The sequence below is a fragment of the Nilaparvata lugens genome, chromosome 14, assembly GCF_014356525.2.
Source record: "Nilaparvata lugens isolate BPH chromosome 14, ASM1435652v1, whole genome shotgun sequence".
Lineage (NCBI taxonomy): Eukaryota > Metazoa > Arthropoda > Insecta > Hemiptera > Delphacidae > Nilaparvata > Nilaparvata lugens.
Window position 1 is genome coordinate 18523700 of NC_052517.1, and position 15709 is coordinate 18539408.

Sequence of the window (15709 nt, forward strand, 5' to 3'; positions counted from 1 at the left end):
TCTACTATCTCTATAGCCAACGAATCAAGTGGAATTCCATTGACCATTCCAAGATTTCCAAGAAAACTGTTTGTTTTTATCAATGCCGGAGTAAAAACTACAGATTTTTAAAATAAATAAGTTAATTAATACATTTATTTACTTCCACAGTGTGATACATACATATTTTGTCAAATATCTGGTAAGTGTACAAATTATTTACTTGTATAGCCCTACAACATTTTAGTTCTCTTCATAAATATCAAAGTTGGTTATGTATGTTCATTTCTATATTATTAACTGCATTTTGTTATATAAACAAGGAAACTATCTTGATTTTAATTCTATAAATAATACGAATGTTGTAAAACTATTCTACGATTTATCGACTTGTCAGCTATGTTTCGATTTATTTGAAATTACGAAATGTGCTCAGTTTGTTAAATCAATACCTACCTAGTTCAGGTTGAACAGTACGGTAAGTTAGTTGTTTCAATCAACTCTATATTTATTCTGTGGAATTATTTAGAACTACATCTGAATTCAAAATGAATGTAATGTAACAATGTAATATTATAATAGTTTATGCAACGGTTTTATTATAAGTTTCTTTGAAGCTCTTGTTGGATGTAAAGTAAAACAAGTTTGAGTGTTTTAAACATCTTACGAGTGCTCCGTTGCATACACTATTTTATCTAGAAACTCTAGCAAAGGTATATCAATTTTGTACTTGAACTCAAATTATTATTACGAGCGTTTGGCTAGGATTGTGGGGAGTCCTGTAGAAAATTCCACTTTGCCGACATAACCACAATCTCTCATGACGAAAAATTGTGATAGTAGGTTAGTGTTATTCTTGATTTCCACATAAATTATTGGCCATTTTAGGAAAGTTTTTTGATAATTTTTTTTTTATTTTAGAAAGCCAAAAACACAAAACAAAATTCCAAAATCACTAAAATACTCGTACGTAAAATTTATAGATCTGAAAAAGTTTTCAGCACCAAATTTTTAACTTGAGCTCAGAATAACATTTTTACTAAGAACTGATACTCATATGAGGGAATCCAGGTTTTATAGTATTGTAATCCACATGATAGGTCAATTGAATCTAGGCTCAATCAAATTTAATAACACTCATAATTGATTTTTCAGAGATCTTACCTTACTTATTCTTTTTCTTATCTTCTTTATCTACTCTTTTTATTCCTGTACTGAACCTTATCGTTAATTCCCTCTTCTTGTCTTCTTTTCTTTCCCTTTGTTCCCTCTGCTTCCTCTTTCCCATCCTTTTCCATTGCCTCCTCTTCCTGTTCCTTTTCTTTCCTCTTCCCATTCCTCTTCCTTTGCTCTTCCTCTTCCTTTGCTCTCCCTCTTCCTTGTCCTCTCCCTCTTCCTTTGCATCTACCTCTGTTTCTACGTCTTCCTCTCCTCTTTCTCTTTCTTTGCTTCTTCCTCATTCTTTGCTTCTTCCCCTTCCTTCTTCTCTTCTTTCTCCTTTCCATCTTCTCTCTTCCGTTTCCTCTTCCTCTCACTCTGTCTCTTCCTCTTCGACTTCCTCTACCACTCCCTTCTCCACTTGCTCTACTTCTCTGTTATCCTCCTCCTCTGTCACTTCCTCTTTTTCTGCCTCTTCCTTCTCCTTTTCCTCTTCTTTTGTCCCTTCCTTTCCCTCTGCCTCTTCCTCTTCTCCTGCTTCTTCTTCCTCCTCCTCCTCCTCACAAAAATGAAGTCTTTATCTAAATATATGTCTAATCTATAACATCTTAAAAATTTGACAACTTATAGAAGTTGACTTTATTGATTTATACAGTAAATATTTCCTCTATTATAGTATAGAAGATATAAATAGAACTAAGGACTTCCGCTACTGCAAATATTGACCAAAGAGCTAAATAGCAGAAGGAAATTTGAAGAATGTGGTTATATATTATATTAAAGATACATTTTATTTCTGGTTCAAAATTTTTCCTAATAACTCAATATTTTCAAGTTCTGAGAGTTTATTGAATGTAATCAATGAAACTATTCTTCTGAAACACAGAATGCAACTAGCTAGAGAGAAATTCATCTCAACTGCATCAGAGGACCAAAGAACTAAAAAATCTATATGACCAGGATGTAAAACACAATAAAAGATACATGTCAAGAGTAGGATCATGGAATCAGACAACAAAACCAAGACCCTATGGAAAATGATCAATGATGAACGGAACAGAAGTAATCTTAACAGGCAGGAAAACCTCTGTTTGGAAATAGAGGGCCAGAAGATCACTGATCCTTTTCACGGGTCGATGTCAAACGAGGCAAACGACAGAAGAGTCCTGCGACAGTCGAGACCAGCGACGGTAGAGACCGGCGACATTCGAGGCCAGCGACGGTAGAGGACTCCTGAAAAAGTGGCCTCAAATGTCGCCTGCGTTAGGCGACAGTTGAGGCCACTCTAATTTTTGTACAGCCCCGACAGTCGAGACCTGCGACGGTAGAGGACTCCTGAAAAAGTGGCCTCAAATGTCGCCTGCGTTAGGCGACAGTTGAGGCCTCTCTAATTTCTGTACACTCCCGACAGTCGAGACCTGCGACCGTAGAGGACTCCTGAAAAAGAGGCCTCAACTGTCGCCTGCGCTAGGCTCTACAGAATGGTAGACAGCACCAAAAGAATATTATCATTTGATTTGTATGGATTTACCAGCAATTGAATAATATATTATATCCCATTATTCCTTCCATATTATGAATAAGTATTGCAACTTTACAACTGTAAATAAACCTTAGTTGCTTCATCATAAAAAACGAAATTTTCAAACTCGTATTGCATTATGCCTCCTTCATTGACAAATCTAAATATTTATCTATCTTCTATCCATCTATAAGACGAGATGGTGTCTGTCTTTCTGTCTGTTTGTATGTGAGCTCATCACGCTTGAAATACTTGACTGATTAAGCTGTAATTCTTCACAAAGATGATCGTTCTGAAAATCCTTTAAGGATAAGCCCTATCTACCTTCAAAGTTCATATGCTTTTTTTATGAAGGAAGTTTCCATTATTTGGTTTTCAACAAATCAGAAGTTATAATCATTACAAAATGTATTTTGTCTGGAATCGCAGTAGGATGTGTCCTCAACTGTCGTCTGCTGCAAGCGAGTCTCTAATTTTTGTACAGGCCCGACAGTCGAGACCAGCGACATTCGAGGCCAGCGACGGGAGAGGACTCCTGAAAAAGAGGCCTCAAATGTCGCCTGCGTTAGGCGACAGTTGAGGCCTCTCCAATTTTTGTACAGCCCCGACAGTCGAGACCTACGACGGGAGAGGACACCTGAAAAAGAGGCCTCAAATGTCGCCTGCGTTAGGCGACAGTAGAGGACTCTTCAATTTTCGTACACTCCCGACAGTCGAGGCCTACGACCGTAGGTCGACTGTAAAACAGTCCTCTACTGTCGCAGGCCTCGACTGTCGCGCCCCCCTTTTCACACTAGCAACATCCTAAATGAAGCCTTTACACAGCCAGCAACAACAACAACAGGATTTGACCCTCCTCTAAGACGTATGGCCAAGCTGACAGGCATCAAAGCGCATTGAGTGAATTTCAGATGATAATACAGCACAGCTCGACCATCTCATAGACAAACTAAAATCGAGCAACTCTGCTGGGCATGATGACATCACTGGAAAAATATTTAAAAATTGCAAAGAAGAACTAACAAAGCCTCTACTGGAATAGTAAATTCTTCCCTAAAGCAAGCTGTATTCTCACAGGCTCTCAAGATCTCTAAGATCTTTCCAAAATTCAAAGGAGGAGATAAAATGGATCACAAGAACTATAGGCCCATAGCAAACCTACCTATAACCTCAAAAAATTATCGAACGAACAGTATATGACCAGCTTATCCTGCATCTGGAGAGCAACAAACTTATAACAGCACAACAGCATTTTCAGGAACAAATATTTTCAGGAAATAAATATTCCCCCACATAGACTATTGGTCCGTGTGTGGGGGAAGAAGCATGGATTTAGAAAGCGTCTAGGCACTACAACTGCAATATCTGAATTGTGTGACAACATAAACCAACTTTGGGAGAAGGAAAATACTGTCATGGGGCTGTATAGATCTTCAAAAGGCCTTCGACACCACACTAGACTGGAACATCCTAACTCTGAAATTGAGAGAATTGAAAATAGAGGGAAGAGCATTGGAGTGGATAGAGAAAGCAGTATGTGGAAATAGTGCAGCACAAGAAAACTGCTCTTGTAAACTACAAATCCTCACTCAGAGCAGTGTCCCAGGGTGTGCCCCAGGATCCATCCAGGGCCACTGCTGTTTCTTGTCTACATCAATGACCTTCCCAAGGAAATTGACATCAGAAACAGCTGCATATTGTTTGCCGATGATACCACTATCTTGATACCATCGCAGAAACTTCAAGACCCACACATAATTGTCGAGACAGCACTGGAAGAGGCCACAGATACATGCAATAGACTGAAGCTGACCATTAATAGGGAGAAGACAGTCCACATCAGATTCACTCCAATCAAAAACAACCCGGATGAGAGACAAACAAATGATGGCAGACTGTACAAGATTCCTGGGGATAACGATTGACTGTCACTTAACATGGAGAAAACATATAGAGCTGTTATTATACAAGAGGTTAGCATCTGCCGTGTATGTGATATGAAGAATCAGGAACATATCAGAGAAAAGTACATCATTCATTGCATACCACTCACTCTTTGCCTCACATTTAAGGTACGGTATTGTTGCCTGGGGATCGGCATCCCAGACACACCTTGACAGAGTCCTGAGAATACAAAAGTGGGCCTTGAGAACGATATTGGAGAAAAACATGATGGAGCACTGTAAACCATTATTTGTGGAGAGTAAAATACTCACAGCAGTCTCATTGTACCTGCTCGAAACAATAAATCTGGTTAAGAGAAAGGCCTTACCACAAGACAGGAAAAACACTGCTATGACCTTCGAAACAACAAGAATCTTGACTTGCCACAACATAGACTGATGAAATACAGCTGCTCACCAACATATGCAGGATCATACTTTTTCAATTTACTGCCGCGTGACCTGAAGGACGTGGATGACGATGCAGCATTTGCCAGAGGCCTAAAGTCATACCTATTGGCCCGACCCCACTATGCAGTATCAGAGTATGTTGAAGAGCATACATTTCAACATATACGACATGCTCATGGAGGAAATCACCTGCCTTGAAAAATAATGACGACTCCCCAGCCTTCAGACTGTCAGGAGGACAAATACAAAAAAAATCATCCTATTATATTCAGTTTTTAATCAAATCAAATCAAAATTTCTAGTTTATTTATTTCTGGACTGAAAAGTGGACTCAAATCAATTCAAGTGGATAGCATAACCTATAATTTTTATTCATTCATAACTCTACCCTTATTGTATTATCATCCATCCCATAATCATCACCTAGGCTTTAAATACTTCTAGAAAGTCGCCTTTGTAAAATAATAAATAAATTATAGATGAATGACTTATTATGTCATGGACTCAACTTCAGATAAGTGAAATCACAACTCTTTATTCTTTATTGATTTTTACAATAAGTACCTTTTAAAATAAGGTAACCTTGTGCTATTCCTCTCCCATTTTTAGATAAGGTTAAATGCGTTAATGGTTAGGGACGACACGATTAGACTCATCAATACAGGTCTAACCTGATTATCTTTATCATCATTCAATCTTATTTGTCTCATATTGAGGCAGCGTTGCCACAATGAAACGTATCCTCTCATTTATCTCCTTCTTTCCTCTTACTACTCCTCCTCCTTCACCTCCTCCTCCTCCTCCTTCTCACAAAAATAAGGTCTCCTTACCTAAATATATGTCCAATCTATTGCATTTTCACAGACTTGACAACTTCTTGACTGATTTCTCAACCAGGGTCTAACCTAATAATTTTTCTTACCATTCAATCTCATTTGTCACAGATTTAGGCACAATGAAACCCATCAATACAGGTCTAAACCTAATTATCTCTCTCACCATTCAATCTTTATTCATTCACTCTTTATTCATTTTTACAATAAGTACATTATCAAAATGAATTATCTCATTTGTCACAGATTGAGACAGCGTTGACACGATGAAACGGAGCGGCTGTGGCCCTTCTAAGGGTGGCTTTCAGTTCACCGGCTTCCAGTTGAAGGGCAAGTCCCTTGTGAACCCTCCACCCCCCTCGGCAGCCCTCAGTAAGCAGGGCTATAGTACCATGACAGCCATTACTCAGAATGCACTCTCTGCCAGCTGGGGCGTGCCCAAGAAACGGTCCAAGACTGAGGAGGAGTGAGTAGATCATTCAATTATTTATTAGTTTATAATCAATCAATCAAATTTCATTTATTCAAGTAATTGCATATAAAAGACAAGCTTCACAAAATTCATGATCAATAAGTCTCTCATACTGTGCCGCTCTTAAACACTTAGTGCCGGTTGCACAACAGCCGGTTAAATTTTAACCGTGATTAACTCCACGAGAACCAATCAGAGATGCTGTCTTTTCAAAAACGCCTTCTCTGATTGGTTCTCGTGAAATTAATCACGGTTAAAATTTAACCGGTTGTTGTGCAACCGGGCCTTACACTCCCAACAACACACTTATATCAAGTCGACAGTAATCGGCTTCAGTCAACAGAAAGTTGGTTTGAAATTTGGAACATATAGAACCTACCAGCCGTCAGGCTCGCTTCGCTCGCCATATCCGTCTAGCCAGGGGGCTCCGCCCCCTGGACCCCCAGCTGGATCGTCCAGAAATGAGATCAACGGGCTCGCTTCGCTCGCCTGCATTTTTCATTTGAGCATTCTTCATTCCATCAGAAAGTCAAAGTACTGAGAAAACGCAGAAATGCTGAGAAAAACGCTGATTTTGGGCGTATCTTTGATGAAATATTAAAGTCACCTCATCACAACATTTTTAGACCCTACCTAAACCTCTGTCTAAAATTTGGACATTTTCTGTTTATCACTACTTGATAAGAACTGAGAAAACGCAAAAAAAAACGTTAATTTTGGGCGTATCTTTGGCGTTATTTCAAATTCCTTCTAACACAACATTATTACACCCTAGCTTAGCTTCTGTGCTAAATTTGAACAATTTGTTCTCGATAAATCTGAGAAAAAGCAAAAAAAAAAAAAAACGCTGGAAAAACGCTAATTTTGGGCGTATCTTTGACGTTATTGCAAATTCCTTCCAACACAACATTATTACACCCTAGCTGAGCTTCTGTACTAAATTTGAACATTCTCTGTTCATTTGTTCTCGATAAAGCTTATAAAACGTTAAAAAACTCTGGAAAAAAAAGATTTTGGGCGTATCTTTAGAAATTTTTCCAAATCCGTTCTTAGTGTGCCTCTGAAGGGTCAACTGAACATACCTACCAAATTTGAAAGTTTTTGGTCCGGTAGATTTTTAGTTCTGCGAGTGAGTGAGTCAGTCAGTCAGTGAGTGAGTGCCATTTCGCTTTTATATTAAAACCTATATCATGGGATATTTTCTTATGCTAATTTTCATCAATGCTGTAGGTTATGTCTGTCATCGGTCAAAACTAGTTACTCAATAATAACTTATTAAACAAGAAATGTGACAAATTCACGTTGTAAGAATATTAACCTCGTGGATTTATGGTGTGTTCACTCTCAAAGAAATAAATATAATTTTTCGCCACACTGCACAGAAAGCAGCTTTTTTCCAGTCCCTACGTAGACCTGAAAGACATTGTTTGCAGACGACTCTCATCTGACGTCAGAACAGGATTCTTTCCGGCTAAGGCCGGAGTACCCTTTCCGGCCGCTAACATGGAACTAAGAAAAGTGAAAGAGAAAAGAGTTTTCAAGATCTTGGTTTTTTTTTATCAAGGTTAATAGCTTGGAGGATTATAATTATAATACAATTTACAAATAGTCTACATTTAAAAAAACTTTTTTGAAAATGTGTTTGGACAAAACTGTGCCATATGGTCCATTGTGTGTTCAGGAGGGTGAGATCGGAAATTTCCACCCCACTTTGAGTACCCTACGACGTCTAGTTCTTGAGATATGAGACATAAAAGTTCCCCCCCCCTCATAAAACATTCTTATTCAATTTATTATTGTTATATAGCTGATGCCAAAAAGTTAGGCGGCTTCGTGGGTCACATGGTGTAACCTACTCACAGCTGATGCAATGCATCTATTTATTGTCTCTTTTGATTTAAAAATCATCACCCAAGCCAAGCTAGATGACAACTCTACTTGACAACATCAGCTGTTGGAACGCACAAGAGACACACGAAACCGCCCAACTTTTTGGCGTCAGCTATACCTGTAGTGTGGCGAAAAATATCGTACACGACTCTCTCAGAAAGGTGTTTACGGTATTCGGATAACATATTCCCGGTATGCACTTTTCCCCGATAGTTTCCCGGGCGAGGCTTGCCGTAAACATACCGTAACACTCATACCGTAAACACTAACTTTCTGTACTTGTAGCGTAATATACTATTTCCACTGTCTTTATAGCGTGAATCACACTATATAATTGGAGTGATTCATGGTCCAATGGATAGAGTGCTTGCGTAGCAGCCTAGAGATCTCGGGTTCAAACCCGCTCTTCTCCAAAAGTTTTTGACCAGGTCACTCCCGTGTTATCGGATGGACAAGTTAAATTGTCAGTCCTGGCTGAAGTATGACAGTTTTAAGGCCAATTGATGGCCTAAATTATATTATATTTAGGCGAGGTGGGGCCTTCTCTCAGGGGGCTGCCCACCAACAAAAGCCATACGAATTTAATTACCACTTTCCTTGCCATATTACCATAGGTAAGGAAAGTATTGCTTTCCGGAAAAAATTAAGGTACCTCAATTATTTCTAAATTTCGATACGTTTCAAGGTCCCCTCTGAGTCCAAAAAAAGTGGTTTTGGGTATTGGTCTGTATGTGTGTGTGTATGAGTGTATGTGTGTCTGTGTACAAGATATCTCATCTCTCAATTAACGGAATAACTTGAAATTTGGAACTTGAGGTCCTTACACTACAAGGATCCGACACGAACAATTTCGTTCAAATGCAGTTCAAGATGGCGGCTAAAATGGCGAAAATGTTGTCAAAAACAGGGCTTTTCGCGAGTTTCGAAAACGGCTTCAACGATTTTGATCAAATTCATACCTAAAATAGTAATTGATAAGCTCTATCAACTGCCACAAGTCCCATATCTGTAAAAATTTCAGGATCTCCGCCCCATCTATGCAAAGTTTGATTTTAGATTCCCAATTATCAGGCTTCAGATACAATTTAAACAAAAAAATTTAAGTGGAAAAGATTGAGCATGAAAATCTCTACAATTAATGTTCAGTAACATTTTCACCTAAAATTGAAAATAAGCTCGAAATTCGAGAAAATGTGATTATTAAATTGCAAACTGTTGGCAACTGTTGATTCTATTAAATCATTCACTATGAAGAGATAGCAGAGCTCGTGTGTCTCCAGCGTTATTGTCCTGTCACCAGCTGGCTTAGATCTTTAAATAGTAGACTTGAGCTGCGCGGGAACACTAGCGTCAGTTGATCAATTTTCATAACGGCAAGGAAAGTTGTGTGAGTGCGCAACTCCAGTTTTTTTACTTAAGTTGTTGAAATGTATCGTTCATCCAACATTATGCAGTTGGAATATTATTAATTTGTGTACTGATGTGTTTTGAAGGTATTTCGATGAGGAAGAAGACACACCCGCCAGTACAGGTCTGGAGTACATCCCAGCTCCCGGGAGTCCCTCGTATGTCCCTCCCAAGGAAGACTCAGATTCTGAAGAGGACCCGTTGGATGCTTTCATGGCTGGAATTGAGAAGCAGGTTTGTTCTTTCTAAATCATCACATTTTTAATTTATCAACTTTTCGCCACACTGCACAGAAAGCAGCTGTTTTCCAGTCCCTACGTAGATCTGAAAGACATTGTTTGCAGACGACTCTCGTCTGACGTCAGAATATGCTTCTTTCCGGCCTAGGCCGGAAAGAGTACCCTTTCTAGCCGCTAACATGGAACTAAGAAAGGTGATCAAAAAACAGCTGATCAAAAAACTTTTCATTATTTGTGTTCATTATTCAATAATTAAAACATTTATAATAATATCATCTTATTGTCATTTGAAAGAATAAAAAAGTATAAACTCAACCTCCCATATAATTGAACATCATCTTTCAGGTTATTTAGACTAATCAGAATAAAAAATAAAAATACTTGGACAACTTCCTGATATTTAGATTACCTCAGATTTGCTAGAGCTATCACCTTCCACTTCTGCTTTCGGAAGTGCTTAGTAAACAACTATTCTCATATATATATATATATATATATATATATATATATATATATATATATATATATATATATATATATATTGTTTATTTATGTGTGTGGCGAAAAGTAGCGATCGCACCACGGGCAAAAATGTTTTTCCGGCTCTCAATATTTTCATATTTTCTAGTGCTTGAAAACCGATTTCGAGCCGGAAAAATCTCATTTTCTGCTCTAGGTGCAAAATATACTATTTCATTTACTCACTCATCAGATCATGTCAAGTTACCAAAACAAAGTAATAGCATAGAGAAACAATAGCATAAGTAGATATCCCATGGTATGGGGCGTTTAATGACAGTATTTGATTATCAATTCTTTTGCTATCCTTGTCTATCATTCGACAGAGCAGATAGCGCTATCTCTTCCTCGCTTTGCTCTGTAGCCAGATCGTCTTTTAACAATGTAGAATTAAAAATCAATTAACCAAATATTTCATCTTAATTATAAAAATTCATTATGAAATTATTGAAAAATAAAATCTCTTGCTTCATAAAATATTATTGAGTATTTTAAACGACAATGAACGGTTGATATTACATCAATAAATCTGTATCAGAAGAACAGGAGGAATGAGTTGGATGATTCGTTGTGTAACGAAGAGAGGGCTGAAGCTGAAATTAGAGAGGTCAAAGCGAAGCTGAATTCAGCGAAAATCACTGTTAGTGTTCTAAAATCAGAAATATCATTGAAGGATGCCATTATCAACTTATTGGAGGGAGACGCACAGCAAGCAGCCAACAAGATTTCAAATTTGCAATATGAGGTTGAATTATTAAAAAAGAGGGAAACTTTTCCAATAGAGTTCAAGACCACAAAATCAACTTGTAGGCCTCGATCATCGCAAGGTGCTGGTTTCTGTAGTATAGGGACGTCAAATCGTTACTCATTGCTGAAAAGTGACGAGTCACTGCATCCTGTTGGTGCACATACAATTCAAGTAAGGGCTCAGGTGCATAGGAGTAACTATAGAAGGTGATGGAGAAGAAATGTGGCAACTATGAGGTCCATATACTGCACCAACTCTTGAGTCCAACTCTTGCACGTCTTTGAAATCTGGGAAACCTATAAAATCGTCATCGCAATCATCAGAGAAGAACAGAATTGTAATCCTTGCTGATAGCCAAGGAAGAGATATCCATAATTTTATGAGCAGATTGTTTCCTAATTATGGGATTTCCGTTTATTGTCTGCCAGGAGCGAAAATGAAACAGGTTATCGGTAATGGATTGCAATTTGTAAAGGACTTAACCAAGGCTGATTCCATAATCGTGATGGCAGGCTCAAATGTTTTTTGTAGTTATGAGCCAGGTCATCTCACTATACAGCAGGGAATGGACTTGATATTATTGAATGAAAAAGACTAAGAAATTGTCAAAAAACCACTGATTTATTGATAATTAGAAAGACCGGTTTCGGTTATTACACCATTGTCAATATCTGATCAACTGGTCAGGTTGATCAGAGATTGACAATGGTGTAATAACCGAAACCGGTCTTTCTAATTATCAATAAATCAGTGGTATTTTGACAATTTCTTAGTCTTTTTCATTCAATATGAATAATTACCACAATATCAACTTCTCAACTACACAAAAAGACTTGATATTAGGTGCGGGGTTGAACACTAATATCATCATCAGCGCAATTCCTTCCAGATATGACGAGCCACACCTCATTGATGATATTCACTTTGCTAATGCGTCTATCTCAATTAGAATATCTTGGGATCCTCAACTGTGGTATTCGATAATCGCAGTAGCAGCTTGAAAAGGTATCACTTCACAAGATATGGCCTGCATTACGGAAAGAAAGGGAAGCGTTTGCTCGGAAAGTCATTCCGATGGATCATAGTCTCTTGAAGCGTGCTCCTTCCATGTCAATGGAAACTTGTAACAGTGTGGACACAGTGTACATACAGTACGGAAACTTGGCTATACCCTGACGCCAAAGTCCGCCATCTTGTTAGGAAGCGCCACATTGTTAATAGTATTGATGGTAGGTTCGGATCACTTTAATGATCCGGATCAATTGATCTCATTCACTGCCACGAGCCAATCAGAATTGGAACTTCCCAAGGTCACGTGACGTGTTCAGTATTGGGGGCAGGTAAAAAGCATTGGTTAGATAGGCGTTTGATTACAAGTTTCCATTCTGTATGTATTCTGTGGTGTGGACGAGGACGCGATACTTCGCGACCCTGATTAGGCGACTCCGGCTTCAACCCCATTGGCTGCAGAGCATCCCGCGACTGAACTTGATGAGACGCCTTCAACTTTTCATCATAGAAATTTGACTATCCACCGAGTGAGCGATGATCCCATTCACATTTCCCCTTCTGAATTTTTCACACCATCGCATGAAAAACATTATTCAAACTCATATTGTTGCGATAGCCAGATCCAATCACCAACATCTCCAAATGTAAATAGTAATAACTCTTGTTTTTTTATAGATAATCAGTTGCACGAAGGTTTCTCATGTAATGATCCATGTAACAATCAGGTTTTAATTAATAGCAGACAGTTGAACTCAAGTATAGCAGATAAGAAACAAGATGAATTGTGCAAGGTCTTCCTAATAAATTCAGTATCGTTGATGATTATGTTTCAGATCTTGAGATTGATGTCTTATGTTTGGTTGAACATTGGATGGACCAAGATGAAATAAAAATGTATAGTTTAAATGGTTTAAATTTAAGTAGCTATCATTGTAGACCAACTAAAAAAAGAGGAGGCTGTGCGATTTTAGTTAGAGACACTTACATTCAAAAGCCGATTGATTCAGTGGATAAAATGTCAATAGAAAAGGTTTTTGAAGTCACTGCTTCTCTTTTGGAGGAAATAAATACTATTGTTGTAGCTCTGTATAGACCTAATGTAATGTGCAAGGACTTCAATCTTTTTATTAATAGAATTAATATGCTACTGGAGCACTTGTCTTTATTCGAAGCAAATATTATTTTATGCGGTGATCTCAATATTGACTTTATATCAAAAAATAATCTTGATTCCATTGTTCTAAGTAATGTTTTTCTATCATTCAACTTATATTCAACTGTTTATGAGATAACTAGACCGAAGAATGGGGGTGGCAGCTGCCTAGATAATATAGTTACTCTCAAGGATAGAGTTTTGTCTTGCAACGTTATAAGAACTATAGTTTCAGATCATTGGGCAATTCTATTCAAATCACGTGTGCAAAGAACTGGAAAGCGAGCATTAGCAAATGTTGAACGAATTAAAATTAGAGAAATAAAAGATGCCAATATAATTAGGTTTCTCAATGAATTATCAATTGGAAGCATATGTATTGTATGAAGAATATAGATGATAAAGTTAGGTTTATCCTTATTACATTACACCACTTGACTAATCAAGCGTTTCCTTATATTCAGGTGAGAAGGAAGCTCAACCAATCAAGGTTGAACAGAGTTTCAAATGATGAAATCAGGGAACTCATAGAAGACTGCTCCTTGTTACATGATTTCTACATAAGTTCAGGATCCAACGAAATAAAAAACCAGTTTAAGAATTGTAGAAAAAGATTATATAAATTGGTAAGGAAGACTAGGATAAAGATAAAAGATAATTTGATAAATAATTCCAGTAACAAGTCCAAGGTTTTATGGAATATTGTTAAGAGAGAGAGTAAACTTATTGATAGAGATGAGAAAAAGTATGGTATGCATGATGTTGAACGGTTCAATGAATTTTTTGTTAAAAAAGCCGATGATATTCTCAAAAAAGTTTCAGCTCTTGCATGTGATAATAATTCAATTTACTATCTACATAAACTTGCAAAACCTTCCACTACCTTCAACTTCCATCTTGTAGAAATAGATTATGTTGAAAAAGCTATTATAAGAATGAGTAGCAGTAGATGTGAGGATGTCTATGGATTAAGCTCTTTTGTATTAAAATATGGAATAGATAGCTTGAAGGTAGTTATGACTCATTTGATAAATTGCTGTATCATTAACTCTGTTTTTCCTGATGATTTGAAGTTGGTTAAAGTCTTACCTATATACAAGAAAGGAGATAAATCAATTTTTGAGAATTACAGACCAATCTCTATCATCCCGAGCTCATTGTAGAGAGGGGTTTGTTCGTCTTGGTGTGATGACGGTTCCTGCACTGTTTATCTTTCAAAGCCTACTATATATAAAAGAAATATCCATTTATATGATGCTTTGGGTTCATACCACTCATATGGAACAAGGAATAGGGCTACATTGAGTTTAATCAGGTTCAATTACACCAGGACTCAAAAAACATTCATCTATACAGCGATAAAATTGTATAATTTTTTACCTCCTTCAATCAGGAACCTAGAGATTGAAAAATTCCAAAACAAATTGAAAGCAATTTTGTCAGAAAATTGTATTTATAAAATAGATGAATTTTTCGAAATAAATATTGAAGTGGAATAGCCTTATTACTTGATTGTTACATTGAGATCAGAGAAAAATTTCTTGGTGTAGAATTAGTTATAATGATTTACCTGTGTGCGATTGTGACTTATATTATTTAATAGTTCTATTTATTTTTTATGTGTCTACTTTTGTTACCATTTGACGTTGTCTTTGCATTTGATGTTCTCTTTTGCTGCTACAATAAAACATTTATTTATTTATTTTATTTATTTAGTTACCGTCTATAGAAGGCATTGACAAGACAGAAGATCGGCAACGTTGTTCTTCTATCTGGCTCCACTGTCATTATAATATGGACCTCACTATACTCCGGTGCTCGTCCTCTCTCAAGTTACTTCTGTACCTGGTCGAGAATCTAAGAAATGCTTCACCTAAAATTCTTTTCTGTGTAGTTTATTTAACTTCTGTTCTTTTTAAAGGTTAAAACGGAGGCTTCAATGTCTGGCGTGAAAGAAGACAAAACTAAGAATAAGGGAATAAGAGACGATATTGAAGAAGAGGATGATGAAGAGTCGTATTACAGGTAAAAAAGAAATTAGAATGAAATAGTAACTTCTTTTCAATTATTTAATTCCAATAGACTAGATATTTATCCTATTTCACAACCACAACTCTAATGATTGGGAGAAAATCAACAGGTTAATCAAATCAAATCAAAGTGTATCCATCAATTGTTATTTGTGCAACTAGTGCGCAAAGTGACAGTTTGCTGCACCGAAAGAAACGTTTACGCCCGAGCCGTAGGCGAGGGCGGAATGGTTTCTTGAGTGCAGCAGAGGAACTTTGCGCACGTATTTCACATTACATTTTTCCTACAGTTACCATTGAATATGAAAAGTGGGTAATTATGGGTAAAATTGCCTGAAATGCATCAAATGTTGTCACAAAGTAAAATTGTGACGGAAAATATTGCTAAATAATT

The 15709-nt window shown here is 37.2% G+C and overlaps 1 protein-coding gene across 1 annotated transcript in view; it reads left to right on the forward strand.

Annotated features, from left to right (window-relative positions):
- The window catches only part of LOC111062348 (ATP-dependent RNA helicase DDX42), a 53588-nt gene continuing 37879 nt past the window's right edge, over positions 1-15709 (forward strand). The window contains 4 exon segments of the mRNA XM_039440995.1: positions 1-181; positions 6093-6312; positions 9702-9849; positions 15207-15310. Coding sequence (XP_039296929.1) covers positions 6113-6312; positions 9702-9849; positions 15207-15310 — 452 coding nt within the window. The 5' untranslated portion in view covers positions 1-181; positions 6093-6112.